This window comes from Chiloscyllium plagiosum, chromosome 20 (genome assembly GCF_004010195.1).
Source record: "Chiloscyllium plagiosum isolate BGI_BamShark_2017 chromosome 20, ASM401019v2, whole genome shotgun sequence".
Taxonomy (NCBI): Eukaryota; Metazoa; Chordata; class Chondrichthyes; order Orectolobiformes; family Hemiscylliidae; genus Chiloscyllium; species Chiloscyllium plagiosum.
In genome coordinates this window covers 36,064,142-36,080,663 of record NC_057729.1, presented here as the reverse complement: position 1 = coordinate 36,080,663, position 16,522 = coordinate 36,064,142, and the positions used below count along the sequence as shown (strand labels likewise).

Sequence of the window (16,522 nt, the reverse complement as noted above, 5' to 3'; positions counted from 1 at the left end):
AGACCAGAATTACACACAATATTCCAACAGTGGCCTAACCAATGTCCTGTACAGCCGCAACATGACCTCCCAACTCCTATACTCAATACTCTGACCAATACAGGAAAGCATACCAAACGCCTTCCTCACTATCCTATATACCTGCGACTCTATTTTCGCGGAGCTGTGAACCTGCACTCCAAGGTCTCTTTGTTCGGCATCACTCCCTAGGACCTTACCATTAAGTGTATAAGTCCTGCTAAGATTTGCTTTCCCAAAATGCAGCACCTCGCATTTAGCTGAATTAAACTCCATCTGCCACTTCTCAGCCCATTGGCCCATCTGGTCCAGATCCTGTTGTAGTCTGAGGTAACCGTCTTTGCTGTCCACTGTACCTCTGATTTTGGTGTAATCTGCAAACTTACTAACTGTACCTCTTCTGCTGACAAAAAGAGGGTCCAGCATTAATCCTTGTGGCACTCCACTGGTCACAGGCCTCCAGTCTGAAAAACAACCCTCCACCACCACCCTCTGTCATGTTCCACTTGCCACATTTTCTATTGACAAGGCCAGCTACAGTGCCTGTCTGAAATCCAGTTGGGCTTCAGCTAGTAGACGCTTCTGCATGGTTAAGTCATTAATAACACATACCAAACGGTCTATCAGCATCTCATTCAGCATCAATCCAAAATCACATGCCTCTATCAGTCATTGTTATCTTGTCAAAAATCCTGATATAGATTCCCTTGAACTCTTGAGAATTCTAATGTCTAGTGCCTCTGGGAAAGTTTAGCCCCTCATAACCGAGAATGCTGCAGGTCCAAACACAATCAGAAGGATTACTCATTGCTTTTCATCTGCCCCAAAGTAATTTGCCTGGATAAAATATCACATTCTTTCCACATACTGGGCCCAGTCTTCGACAGCAGAGTCACATGAGTCAAGCTTCTGAGATAGAGGCATGACGCCAAAAATGCAAGATAGTAGTTGCAAGCGAATGTTCTTCAGACACATCTTATTTTCTCCTGTTGCCACTGAAATAACTGCCCAGAGGCTGGGCCCCATCACCAAGCCACCCTTTCTTTACTAGGGCAAAATACACTAGCTGTGGCCAGCCAGCTCAGAGTCAGTCCTCAACTGTAGTGATTCTAATCTCCTGGTTATATTGGCCAGCCAAGGCTTTTCTGATTAGCCCAGGTTAACAACCCCAATCAAAAACCTCATAGTCAATGAGGTCCACCTGGTCCCAATCACTACAATAAAACAAATTAGTAAAATATTTTACAGGCATTTCAATTAAAAAATGTCTACGATGGGAAAATGCCACTGAGGGCTAAATATGATAAGGTATTGATAGAGAAGTGACAGAAATATTAAATATTTTTGTTTCAGTATTTACAAAGAAGATAAAATTGGTGAACATGGCAATTAATGATGAAATCTCTAATGAGATAAGTGCATATAAATTTTTAAAATAAAAGGTTGTATTGTACAAAATGGACAAACTCAAGAAGACAGAAGTTCTCGTCCAAATGGGGGCATTCCCATATTTTAAGAGAATCTAGGTTAATGCAGATGCATTACTATTAATATTTAGTTTATTACAAGAAGGTGCAGTGCCAGAGGATTAACAGGTAGCTAAATATAATCTATGTATTTAAGAAGGGGGACAGCGCATGCCGAGAAAACAGTCAGTCAGCTTAACATCAGTCAGAGTAAAAGTCAAGGAATCTTTACGAAATGAGAGAATGGAAGAACATCTAAAAATAAGAAAAAAAAATAGTTGACAGATTTCAAAAAGAAAAAAATATGCTTGACCAAACTTATGGAATGTTCTCAGGAGGGAATAGAAAGAATAGACTAATGCATTAAATGCAACTTACCTGGATTTTCAAATAGCTTGCAATAAAGTGCCCCATAATAATACTAAAATAAAATGTCAAAGAATGTGTCATTGACACCAAGTGGCAGGGTGGATTGTTCTCTCCATGATATAAAGAAGAGAACAGGAGGGTTTTTATTCAGAATGACAGCAATTGGAAATAGTGTTCCACATACATCAGTATGGAACCACCTCAGACCACAATTTACATAATAATTTATATTTTTAAATTAAAACACATTTCTAATTTTACACATAAGGGAACCGCAACAAATTACAAAAGAATATAAATAATACAGAATGGGTAAATAATTAGTAGTGTTTAACAAATAAATACCATATTTTGGTAAGACTCCTGGTCCAGAGGTAGGAACATTACCACTGCACCACTTGTTGGAAGCACAGTTTTGCTTTAATATTTTCTAATCAACCTGTTTGGAGATTTGATTACACTCATTTAGTGTAGGTGAGACTTGAACTTGGGTTGCCTGGCTGTTCTTCAGGTCTATCAATTATTACCTATTAAAAGAGGTTATCATTTGTGCAATGTAAATTGCCTGCACTCAATAGAAAACTGCTTATCCTACATAACAATTGGTATTAAATTCCTCAGTTATTTTCATAGAGGCAGGACTTGTTTAAATTATTTTTAAACAGGACAAAACAATTTGATACTAGAATGTTAGATGTTTATACAACAAATTAACAATATTTTTATTGTTATGTGAAAAATGATTAATTTTTCCATGTGAAGTATTACAATGAAATTTATAAAATTATTAATGCATTTTACAAAATGATTACACAAATCAACACAAGCAATTTCATCTTTCAAAATTCACAAGCTTCCCCTTGATTTCTTTTTGATACTAAGACATAATTGAGTGTTAGTAAAAGGGAAGTCAATAGGTATCGAAAGATGGGAATGGAGGGAATGGGTTGGTTTACATTGCTGAGAATCATACCAAATAGAAAGGAAGATGATTGTGGATTTAAAAATCAATCATCTTAGACCCAGGACATTACTGAAGAAATTCCTCAGCTCAGTGTCCCAGACAGATCTATCTTCACCTGCTTTGCCAATCAGCTTCCCTCCATCATCAGGCCAAGTGTGGAGTTATTTATTGATGATTGTACAAGTATTTAGTTCCATTTACATCTCCTCAGATAAAGAAGCAGTCCATGACCACATGCAGCAACCATTCAGGCTTGGGGTGATAAATGGCAAGTAGCATTCACACTTCAGTAGTGCAAGGCCTCCTCTTGACACTGACAGCATAGCCACTGCTGACTCCCCAAAAATTAAAATTCTGTGGGGTTAATATTGACCAGAAACTTAACTGGATCCAGTAACAAAGATTGTAGTTAAATGCACAATTAGAGACCACTTATTCTGCAGCATGACTCATGTCCTGACTTTCCAAAGCCTTTTTACCATTTGCAAAATAAAAGATCATAACCTCCCCTTGCCTGAAGTATACCCTATTCGTAGTGAAGAAGCTCTACACCATTGTTTCAAAACAGCTTACTTGATTGGCACTTCAACTGTTACCTGAAACCTTCACTTCCTCCACCAGCAGTGCACCATATCTGCAGGGTGCAGTATGCATAAATGTATTGCAAGGTCAAAAACAACAAATGTTTGAGAACACCAATATCTTCAAATACATGACCTTTCTTTTATCGTCACTGGGTCAAAATCCAGAAACTTCTTTACCAGAACTATGGGAACACCTTTGCTACACTACTATAGCAGTGTAAGGAGGTAACTCATCACCACGTTCTTGAGTGCAGTAAGAAAATGAGTAATAAGTGCCACATCCCACAAATTAACCAAAAAAGCTGTACTACTTACATACTCTTGACCATTATCACTGGCAAAAAACTCTTGGAGTTTTATGGTCCAGTCTCTGCGCCTTCTCAGTACTCCATAACTTTCATTTGGAAGACACATGTAACATCTCCAAGGGTCTTGTACCTTGGCTTCTTCAGATGCACCTGGCCCCACGAGGATATCTATGCAGTCCACACAGAAGCATCTACAGGCAAATACAATAGGAACCATTTGAGTAATGTTAACTTCATATCTTGACAATAGGATTGTGTTATAAAATCCTGAAATAATTATACCAAGGTTTACCTGACATGTGCAATTGTATACAGTAACACTAAATATAAAGTAAAAAAAAATGACTTTAACTCAAAATTCCCTGAGAGTGATTTTTGAGTTGGATTACTTGGGAGTTTTCTTGAATTGCTCAAGAACATCTTCTGGGATATTGACCAACGCACAGCAGCTTCATCAAGCTGGCTCCTTGACAAGTGAAACATGAGGGCCAAAAAAAAGGAAATGTCTCACAAGTTATTGTCAAGTACTAATTAGACACTGTCAGAAATTAAAATATTCAATTAAAATATTCTCTTCATACAATTCGAAATTATTCCATTGAAAAGATTATTTGTGATGGGATGTGAATGTAATTAACATTTGGTAGCTTGCTGGAATTGGTCATTGCCTTGCACGAATGGAGTGTGACATCTGGCACAAAACTGTATAAAAAATATTTTATTAAGGACTTTTTTCCACCCAGGAGTCCTTTAGTGAAAATGCATTTGTATATAATCCACAAGTACTTCTCCCAGTAGATGAATGGTCTTGGAATGTGCCATAGAAATGGTAAAGCTCTTAACAGAGAGCAATGCAAGATGTGAGAACACTCTTATACTGAAACTTCTGTTTATGAATCATGACCAAGCCAATCAGTCAGTTTAATATTTATATATCCGAAGTATTGGTCCTTCAACAAATCAATTCTATTGACATTAAAACAAACAAAAGATGGTATGAAGTGATTCTGCAAAGAATAATTTAAGAGTCATGGCTGGACAAGTGAAGATGAGTCACTTCCCACACAGGGAGTCAGACCTAAAATATGAGTCACACGATGTTACTGTGTACATTTCTACATAAACTGGGTGAGGTTTTGGACAAGGTTTATGGGAACATATCAGGCTGAGAGAAAATCAATTGAATGACAGTGCCAATAGGAGCCAAGAATGCTCTTCTTACGTCAGAAAGACAGAAAATCTCTGAAGGTACAGAATGGAAATAAACAGCTACAGTAAGAAAAGGTAAAGGTAGAACAATGTGCATTTCCATAGCACCTTTAATACAGTAAATTTTTCCAAGGTCAGAATCCTGTGCTCTCACTTCAGGTAAAGTTAGGGGTGGGGTATTTATGCAGAAGGGCTCTTTGACAAGTGGTGACCCTGCCAAATTCCTACCACAATCCCAATTAAGACTGTACTTGGAAAGACTGTGGATGGCTGCCTGCTCCATTGCCAATCATGACCCCGAAGCGGACAACAACAGACATCCAGAAGGAATAATTCAAAGGCAAAAATATGGTAACCATAGAACATAGAACAATACAGCACAGAACAGGCCTTCGGCCCATGATGTTGTGTTGAACATTTGTCCTAGCTTAAGCACCTATCCATGTACCTATCCAATTGCCGCTTAAAGATCACCAATGATTCTGACTCTGCCACTCCCACAGGCAGCGCATTCCATGCTCCCACCACTCCCTGGGTAAAGAACCTACCCCTGACATCCCCCCTATACCTTCCACCCTTCATCTTAAATTTATGTCCCCTCGTAACACTCTGTTGTACCCGGGGAAAAAGTCCCTGACTATCTACTCTATCTATTCCCCTGATCATCTTATAAACCTCTATCAAGTCACCCCTCATCCTTCGCCGTTCCAATGAGAAAAGGCCTAGCATTCTCAACCTATCCTCATACCGACATATTCTCCATTCCAGGCAACATCCTGGTAAATCTCCTCTGCACCCCACTCCACCAATCTTCGTATCGTCTGCAAATTTACTGACCCACCCTTCGACTCCCTCTTCCAAGTCATTAATAAACATTACAAATAGCAGAGGACCCAAAACTGATCCCTGCGGAACTCCACTTGTAACTGGGCTCCAGGCTGAATATTTACCATCTACCACCACTCTCTGACTTCGACAGGTTAGCCAGTCCTCTACCCAACTAGCCAAATTTCCCACTATCCCATGCCTCCTGACTTTCCGCATAAGCCTACCATGGGGAACCTTATCAAATGCCTTACTAAAATCCATGTACACTACATCCACTGCTCTACCCTCATCCAATGCTTGGTCTCCTCCTCAAAGAATTCAATAAGACTTGTAAGGCAAGACCTACCCCTCACAAATCCGTGCTGGCTGTCCCTAATCAAGCAGTGTTTTTCCAGATACTCATAAATCCTATCCCTCAGTACCCTTTCCATTACTTTGCCTACCACCGAAGTAAGACCAACTGGCCTGTAATTCCCGGGGTTATCCCTATTCCCTTTATTCCCTTTATTCCCTTCACCACTCTCCAGTCCCCTGGTACCACTCCCGTTGACAGTGAAGACGAAAAGATCATTGCCAACGGCTCTGCAATTTCCTCTCTTGCTTCCCACATAATCCTAGGATATATCCCGTCAGGCCCGTGGGACTTGTCTATCCTCAAGTTGTTCAAAATGCCCAACACATCTTCCTTCCTAACAAGTATCTCCTCTAGCTTACCAGTCCATTTCACACTCTCCTCTTCAACAATACGGTCCCTCTCATTTGTAAATACTGAAGAAAAGTACTCATTCAAGACCTCTCCTATCTCTTCCAACTCAATACACAGTCTGTCACTACTGTCCTTGATCGGGCCTACCCTCGTTCTCGCTATTCTCATATTTCTCACATACGCATAAAAGGCCTTGGGGTTATCCTTGATCCTACCCGCCAAAGATTTTTCATGCCCTGTCTTAGCTCTCTTAATCCCTTTCTTCAGCTCCCTCCTGGCTATCCTGTATCCCTCCAACGCTCTGTCCATATATCCATATATTGCCAGGACACATCTGGAATCTTATTAAATATCCTGTTGGCCTGACAATTTCCTCAAAATCATTCAAAACCAGTTTGCAGCATTTCTGATTTTTGACAACTTTTAAAATATGTCAATGGTAACAAGGCAGCAGCAAAATAATAAAGTAACTGGTAAAGATACTGAACAGACAGCCCAGGATGATTGTCAGCTGACCCAAGCGAGATCCCTCAGTTAGCCTTCCACTCCAGGAGCACTTATAGTATCCGAATGGGCCATTTTCTGGGACATGGTGTTGACAGATTACACCTGTGAGCTCACTGACAGTGGAGATTGTGCAGCAAACAGGTGGCTCAGCTCTCAAGGTCTAGGGAAAAACTTTCAGTTAGGGGGATGGAAATAAAAAGTTCAGTAATACACTGGAGCGGGGCACATTCTTATGTTCACACCTCCTTCATATAAAATTCAGAATTACTGGGAGATGGTCAACATGATCCAACTTTGACTTTTGAAAATACCATCACTCTATGTTGGAATCATATCAACTGTAGAGCTGGCAGCTGAGACATATTCTACTCAAGAGTAAATGCACACATTTGACAAAAAGGCAAGTAATCATGTACGAAGTCTTCTTACGAAAAAATGCTGAATTTAAGCAACCGTTTGGGCATAAAATAGTTCCTTTATTCCATGCAATGTGGAAAGTGTGGAGTTGAAAAGGTGGATTTGGCATGGTAGAAGGGTTTTACTGGCAGAATAAATGCTGACTATAGATTGAACTTGTTTTTAAATCATTATTTATTTAGCTTGGATCATGGGAAACAGAGACATCACCAGGTGACCACACCTTTACATTATTAAAAGTAAAGAGCAAGAGAAGCTCATGGGCAGCAGATGAATCTTAGGTTAAGAAAAATGCAGGTGCAACGTTAAATGTTTAAGTTTCTCGGAATATATTTATGCTTATTAGTTCAATAAATCCTTCCAATTATGTTAATGATTAATAACAATGAATGCTTATCAACTTTAGGGATATATCTTATTCTTTGAAATTGTTCAAAGAGAATGATTATGGGTGCAAAAATAAAAGAAAACATCAAATACATCCTGAAAGAGTCCCATGGCAAGGATTTTGTTAAGACCAGTGTGTATAAACAGAATAAAATCTGAATGCAGGCAAGTGGATAAATACACTCAGCTCTCAGCAACTGAGAGCCCTACCCCATATGTTCCTGACAATCTCTGCTCATTTCAGTAAGGCACTTGTGGTAGTGAGGGCCAATCTTTCATTTTTTTTCCCTTAGTTAGCCTCTTTGAATGTAACAGTGTGATCTATCATGTATCTTGCTGTAAAAATAAGCAAAAAATGCAGTGAAGACTAACAGTGAGGAAATGAATTAAATGCTGACAGGAAATAAATTATGGAATTTACTTTGTGCATTTGTTAGCAATAAGCCAAATAAAGGGACAATTATTTCATCTTGTTGAAATTTCACATAACTGACTTGAAGGGTACTCAGCTATTCTAGACAGAACACAATAGGCAGAAACAGTTGGAGCTGGGATAAACAGTGTATTTTTCAGGAATGGCAACTATTCACGTTATACTGGAACAAGGAACTAAGAGCATTGTTGCTAAGTTTGCCAATGACACAAAAATAGGTGGAGGAACAGGTAATGTTGATGAAGCGGGGAGGCTGCAGAGGTCTTGTACAGGCAAGGGGAGTGCACAAAGAAGTAGCAGATGGAATACAGTGGGAAAGTGTGAGATTATGAACTTTAGAAGGAAGAATAGAATATTTTCTAAATGGGAAAGGCTTCAGAAATCTGAAGCACAAAGGGGATTTAGAAGTGCAAGGTCATCATTCTCTTAAAGTTATGCAGGTTCAGTTGACAGTTAAGAAGGTACATGCAGTATTAGCATTCATTTCCAGAGGGCTATCTCTTTCATATTTCCCTCACAAGGGGATCGTGAAGAGGTTCACAAGAATGATCCCTAGGATGAAGACTTGTCATGTGAGAGCAGTTGAGGTTTCTGCATCTATAACTCACTAGTTTGGAAGGAGATGGGGGGATCAGATTGAAACATATAGAATACTGAGGAGGCTTGGACAGAGTGGTCATGGAGAAGATGCTTCCTCTAGTAGGAGAAACTAGGACCTGAGGGCATATACTCAGAGTGAAGGGACCACCCATTAAGACTGAAATAAGGAGGAATTTCTTTACCTAGAGAATGGTGAATCTGTGGGACTCATTTCCACACTTGGCTGTGAAGGCCAAGTCATTCAATGACTTTAAGACAGACATAAATAAGTTCTTGATTAGTAAATGGATCAAAGGTTATGGGTAGAAAGCAGGAGAATGGGTTTGAGAAACATGTTCGAATGGCAGAGTAGGGTCTCTGGCCAAATGGCTTAATTCTGCTCCTATATCTTATGGATGCTTCATCAGAGCATGAAACAGCTGGGGAAAAGTGGTATTTATGCTGAAAATGGGAGTGGGTAAAGATGAATGCAGAGATCAATGATAGATTCCTCCTGATCAGTATAGGATTCCCCCCAGTACAGTTCTGGTCACCACACGAACAGAAGGATGTGGATGCTTTGGAGAGGGTACAGCAAAGGTTTACCAGGATGGTGCCGAGTATGGGAGATTTTAGCTATGATGAAAAGTTGGCAGACTGGGTTTGCTTTCACTTTTGCAGGAGGTTGAGGGGCAACCTAATAAATGTTTGTAGGATTGCGAGTGGCATGGATGGAGTGGAAAGTAAGAGGTTTTTTTCACCCAGGGTGGAGGGGTCAATTACGAGGGGACACTGGTTCAAGGTACAGGAGGCAGGGGGTTTAAAAGAGACGTGCGAGACAAGCTTTCACACAAAGGGTGGTGAGTGCATGGAACATGTTGCGAAAGGAGGTGGTGGGAGCAGACTCAATAGGAGTATTCAGGACAAATACATGAATAGGAAGGGAATAGAGGGATATGGATCCTGTAAGCGAAGACTGTTCTAATATGGCAGGGCAAAATGTGTCAATGTAAGCTTGGAGGACTGAAGGGCCTGTTCCTGTGCTGTATTGTTCTTTGTTCTTGGTCCTCACTTACCACCCCACCCCAGCCTTCACATCTTTTTCTGTCACATCTAGCAGGCTGCCACCACCTTCCCTTGTCAGTCTTCTGCTGGGACTGTTCCCTCCAGGCCACCCTGGTCCACACCTCCTCCACTCCCAGCATCTCCCAATACTCCCATGCCACCTTCCCGTGCAAGTGCAGAAGGGCCCATTTACTTCCTCCCTGCTCACAGTCCAAAGCCCCAAACATACCTTGCAATTGAAGGAGCAAATTATCTGCACTTCACTCAATCTATTATATTCACTGCTCAAAATGATCTATTCTACATCCTGGAGACAGTTTGCAGACTGGATGACAGCTTTGCAAAACACCTATGTTCTGTCTGTAAAACAACCCCAAGCTTCCAATTGCTTGCCATTTCAACACATCACCAAGTTACAATCCTCTACTGAACCTCAGCGTAAGCTAGAAGAAGAGTATCTCATTTTCTGCTTATGCACCATTCAGTCTTTAGGCCTCATGCTTGAGTTCAATAACTTCAAGGCTTGATTACATTCTTCTGTTTTTTTGTTCCCCACCCCCACATCTTAGTTCTCTAATGACATGGGTTGCTTTCAGCATAGCCAACCCATTCTTGCCCACGCTTTGTCCTATTATCAAATGACATGGTTTGTCCACCCATTCTCTCCTGCTCTCAGCTCTCATTATGACTTTTTCAGTTTCTCTTTTGTACTAGCCTATCAAAAATCCCCTTGTCTGGCATCTCTTTCATATCTCCTTCCCTCTGGGCTCCATTTCCACCTGTCTGCTCACCTCTCCCCCACTCATCTTCAACATAAATACTTTTTCCAAGCCGATGGGAGTTCTAACGAAGTCACTGGATTCAAAACATTAACTCAGTTTTCTCCCCACAGATGCTGGCAGATTTACTGTGTTTCTCCAACAATTTCTGTTTTTGTGCCAAAACATATGATTGTTTCCAAGGAGTTAGATATATTTCTTAGGGCTAAAGGGATAAAAGTTTCTGGGGAGTAATCAGGAATAAGGTATTAGTGAGTTGGATGATCAGCCATGAACATATTGAGTGGCAGAACCTATCTTCTATGTATCTATGTCCTTTATGCTTAAGACCCCCTGCCCAACCCCATTTTCCAATGCTTTCCTGCTCAATTTCAGTAAGATAATGCAAGAAAAGTCACAAATTTAAGAATCAGTAGTTCAGAGACACAAAAGAGAATTGCTTGGTAGTACAAAACTTAAACATTGCTAAAAAGAGACTAGTAATAGAAGCTCTTGCACTCTAATGTTGAGGTAGGGCAGATCAAAACAATTCTTCATGATAATGTCGATACTGATTAAGTCATCACTCACTGTAAATTGCAAAAATTTCTGCCAGGGCATATGGCCACCGCTTTGGACCCTGAACAATGGACAGTTTACCTCAAACGACCCTGCAAGGGAATGGTGCATCAAAACAGGTGAAGCTAGTTACCTCATGCTGCTTTGTTGCAGTAAAACTGTGTAGTTTACTCTACTAAGAAGATTTTGCTGTCCAGTCTACAACACAAAAGACTAATGTGATCCATGAGTTTTTTAGTGCTGGTTCCATGCCATATATGTGGCAGAACATCACAACAACTGCAGACCATATCAAACAACATCTTCCAATGATCACTCACAGCTAGCAGCATGCTGATCATGCTGAATTGGCCCTGCAAGACTTGGAAGTTTCAATACAATATTAAAAATCACAACACCAGGTTATAGTCCAACAGGTTTATTTGGAAGCACTAGTTTTCGGAGCGCCACTCCTTCATCAGGTGGTTGTGGAGTACACAATTGTAAGACACAGAATTTATAGCAAAAGTTTACAGTGTGATGTAACTGAAATTATACATTGAAAAAAATACCTTGATTGTTTGTTGAGTCTTTCATCTGTTCGAATACCATGATAGTTTCACTTCTTTCATGTGTAAATCACAAAATTTTGTTTTAAAAAGTTACATTCTCAAGTTAACTGTAACAATTGGTGTTAGCCAGACAACATGTTGAAGGTATTCCCTGTCTGTGCCATAATATTTAGACTGATTCTTATCTAAAAAGTGAAATAACAGTCTTACGTGAATTCATGCAGTTTTTGAGCAAAGTACAATGTAACTCTGCAAGTACAAATTCACCCCACAAACATGTATGTATATGTGTGCATATGGGTCTTTGTGCGTGTGTGTGTGCCTGGGGTTGAGTGAGAGAGAGGGAGTGTATGTGTGTGTATGTGAGTGTAGAGTGTCTAAGCCGGTGTGGGGTGCATGTGGGAGTGTGTGTGTGTGTGTCTGGGGTGGGGGTTGTGTGAGTGTGAGAGAGAGTATATATGTCTGTGTGCGTGTCTGTGTATACCTGTGTCCGTGTGTGTGTGTGTGTGTGTGTGTGTGTATAGTGCAGTGGTGGTCACCTGTAGTGTGACATGAACCCCTGGTCCCAGTTGAGGTCCTCCTGCACCACACAACAATCAACAGACAGAACACTTCAGCGGTCCAGGACATTCGACCTCGGACCTTCGGGTGACCATCCTCCAAGGCGGACTTCGGGACAGGCAGCAGCGAAAAGTGGCCCAGCAGAGGCTGATAGCTAAGTTCCGTGTCCACAGGGAGGCCTCAACCGGGACCTTGGGTTCATGTCACACTACAGGTGACCACCATTGTACCATACACACTCTACACACACTCCCACATGCATCCTCTCACAGACTTAGACCACTCTATACACACACCCCTTAGACACTCTACACTCACACACATATACACTCACAACCCCCCACCCCAGACAGATATACACACACACAAAGACCCACACACCATCCGCACACATATTCGTATACGTTTATGGGGTAACTTGCAGAGTTACATTGTACTTTGCTTAAAAACTGCATGAATTCATGTAAGACTGTTATCTCACTTTTTAGATGAGAATCAGTCAAAACATTATGGCACAGACAGGGAACACAGGGGGCTAACACCTTCAACATATTGTCTGGCTAACACCAATTGTTACAGTTAACCTGAGAATGTAACTTTTAAAAAAAGGTTTTTTTATTTACGTAGGAAAGAAGTGAAACTATCATGGTATTCGAACAGATGAAAGACTCAACAAACAATCAAGGTATTTTTCAATGTATAATTTCAGTTAAATCACACTGTAAATTTTTGCTATAAATTCTGTGTCTTACAACTGTGTCCTCCACAACCACCTGATGAAGGAGCGGTGCTCTGAAAGCTAGTGCTTCCAATTAAACCTGTTGGACTCTAACCTGGTGTTGTGTGATTTTTAACTTTGTACACCCCAGTCCAACACTGATATCTCCAAATCATCATGCAATATGCCCACCACTAGATACAATTCTGCTTTTGGAAATCAGTTATTAAATAATTCAGACTATGCCAAGAATTACACGACAAGCCAGTTTAAGATCACCACTTGGGCTTGCAGTATAATTCCTTTGCGTGCTAGAAGCTAAGTTTATTAATATATTGGACCTGATTTTGTGTGGACAAAAAGGAATCCTTACATGTATTACATCATCTTTATGGGAATCAAAAGGGCCATAGAGATTGCCAATCATTGCTGCATTCCCAGGGCAACACCTGGGCCTATCAGAGTCTACCTGCCTGATCTGAAAGCTAAACTTGACAGTTGACTGTTCTTGGTGCACATCCTTGTCAATGATTGCCCAACCGATCGGTACCATCGTTTCATATTGTACAAATTGGTGCACCAGTTTTCAAGACTGTTTCTTGCATCCTTGTCCTAATGGGTGCAAGATGAAAGGCTTTGATTTCTTCTTCCATTTTAGGAATGTTTACAGAGATAAATCTTTACCAGGAAAAGCAAGTGGATATGGGCTGGGTGGGACATTAAAATATTAGAATTCTCAAACCAGTCCTAAGCTGCCTCAAAGCTGCCCACTAAATCATATAGTACAAAAGAAGATCTTCAGCCCACTGAGTCTATATTACTTCTGGTTTGATTGATGGTGGGATGGGGGTAGAGTCCTTCCATGAGACTGCATGCTTCAGATATTCCCTCAACTTCAGATTTAACTTGCACTGACTAGGGTTCCCAGGCCTCAGGAAAGCGGTTAGCTAAAGGGAAGCTGGGACTGCTGGACCCTGCAGGTAAGCATTTTTCTTGCAACAATTTGGGGCAGGAGAAACAGACATGTTCCTCAACACCTACCTGTAAATTACTCCCTTGTACTCTAAGTGTGTGAAAACTTATGCAGAATTACACCAGGATTGTCAACTGGGTTTACAGTATGGAGCAATTACATATATTGGCAGCTATAAATATTAATACACAGAACCCTGTCTTTTGCAGACAGAAAGAACATGTACACACAACTGCACCTGTTCAATTCAACACAATAGGGAACAGTTATTCTTTAGTTCATTTCTGAGACAGTTTCTTGACTAATTACTGCCTGGGTAAAATTTGAACATAGCTCAGCGGTTAACTGTCAATTATTATTAACTAATAAATTCTCCTTGATAATGCTTTTAGCAACTGGAGTTCACTCCAGTCCAATTAGCACTTGCCTCTCGTGCACTTTAAATGTCTTATTCCCTTTATTTTGAGATTTTTTTGTGAACTGTCCGAGGAGTGCAAGATAAATGTTTGGAGAAAAAGTATCATTTTTCAGTGATAAAGCAAATTTAGTACAGCCTGTTCTGATATAATGCAAAAGTCCCATTCCCATGTGATCCCACATAATACGAAAATTGCATAATAGCAGTACCATTTAAACCAATAGGACCAGGATCACATTAGAGCTAATACAGGTAAGGAAAGTTCACATTCTACAAATAATGGTCTGAATTCTTCAATCGCGTTATAGCCAATTTGCGTTGAAGAAGCGCGCGTTATAGCAGAACTGACTGTACATTGTTGTTTTCTTACATCAAAGAATGTAGAAAAACGAACGTTTTCACTGAATTAAACAGAATGTCATTTGTTTGTATGTCTTAAGTGAACAATCCAATAATTGATATGAAACCTATGTAAAATTTTGGGAGCATGCCTACTGCCTCAGTCTTCTATAAAAAGAACAGAATTTATACATAAACAACAGAATATTTTCTGTAGCCAACATTCTGGATAAAAGGATCTTTCTCATGACCTCAGTTTGACTTGGTATTGGGTGGTGAAAAATTACACTTCAGATTGTAGAAACCATGTAACATAAATAGCCAATGTTAATGAACCCAAGGAAATACCGAATTTTTTAAAAATTGTGCTATGAATAACAGCTTCAAAGTTCATGCAACCACAATACCTGCAGCAGTTTGCATTCCCACACAGCAACACTTCTCGCCCACCACAGCACACAGTACAGTATGATTGGTAGCCGTCATCGTCATACATATATGATGTCTCCAGGTAGATATCCTGCAACACACAAATGATTAACTCACAAAAAACTAAACATGCACACAAAATGGCAACTATTTTCATTGATGAGTGTAGGTTTTTAAAGTGACAACTGTAATCATCTGTGTTCAAAAACATATTTATCTTCTGTAAAGCACACTTAATGATTTTAATTAATGAATAAAGGAATCAATAATATGATCTGTGCTTCAGAGAATGTAAAATACGGGTACCAGTTTATATGGTACTTGCATCAGTACAATGAAAAGTAGGTGCTGTACTGTTGTGATGTGTACATCTGAACCATACTGGGACCAGTGTTCCAGCAAACTCTAGCTCTAGGGCAGTAGAGTGAGCCTTAACGTAAACAATGGTAGTAAGGAATCAAGTTTTGGTAGAGGTAGCAAATCCAAGGGTACAATCAAAGCAGAAAAGCAAAATAATATGGGAAATAAAGGCCACAGCAAGGCAAGAAGAGATAGACAGAATAAACATCAGTCTACACCAACAATCAAAAGATAATACTAAATGCATTCATAAAACAAGTAGACAAACTGATAGTGAAATAACACTGCACAGGCTGGTATCCCATCACCAAGTCACCCTTTACTTACACGTGAAGAATCCTTGACACAGGTGCAATTCCCTCAGGGCCAGCTTGCAGAGTGAACAGTATGTCTGTCACTCCTGCTTTTATCTGTCAGCCAGGGCTCCCTGATTTGACCAGATTCATAGCCCCAATCATTCTATGAGGTCCACCTGGCTGGCCTCATTACAATCATTAGAATAGTGCACATTGAAATAAATAAATGATAGGATAGCTATTATGGAAACAAAGCTGCATGATTAGGAGTATTGAGTACTGAGTATTGAAGGTTATAAGAAACTGTGATGTAAAGCTCTAATTAAAGATGGCATTGGTGAAATAGAGATTATCTTGGTACAACAGTCTCTCTCTGGAATCAGAAAGTACACCTTCCCAAAGCTTGCCCAACAGAATTTTTTTTAGCATATAAAATTACAACATTGTGGCCCCCCCTACAATTATTACTAGGGAACCCATGAAGGAAACTGCAGAAAGCTTCTTTAACAGGTCAGCACAGAACTGAGTGAGAGAGAAAAGGCCCAAAAAATTTAAGCCCCAAATAATTCAAAAATATTCTTGTTGGACCAAGAGAATCAGGCATGTTGCTCTAGTCCTCATATATATTAGGCCTAACATTCGTCCCTTGCTCCACATTATCATCGCAACTGTCCTAAGAATGAAGAAAATATACAGCCCA

The 16,522-nt window shown here is 40.1% G+C and overlaps 1 protein-coding gene across 11 annotated transcripts in view; it reads right to left on the bottom strand.

Moving 5' to 3' along the window:
- dnmt3bb.1 (DNA (cytosine-5-)-methyltransferase 3 beta, duplicate b.1) overlaps nt 1-16,522 on the bottom strand; it is a 334,528-nt gene that overhangs the window by 81,004 nt on the left and 237,002 nt on the right. For all 11 annotated transcript variants that reach the window (XM_043710533.1, XM_043710530.1, XM_043710537.1 and 8 more), the window contains 2 exons: nt 15,145-15,257; nt 3,717-3,900 (listed from right to left, as the gene is read on the bottom strand). In XM_043710533.1, the coding sequence (XP_043566468.1) occupies nt 3,717-3,900; nt 15,145-15,257 (297 nt within the window). The remainder of the gene's footprint in view (nt 1-3,716; nt 3,901-15,144; nt 15,258-16,522) is intronic.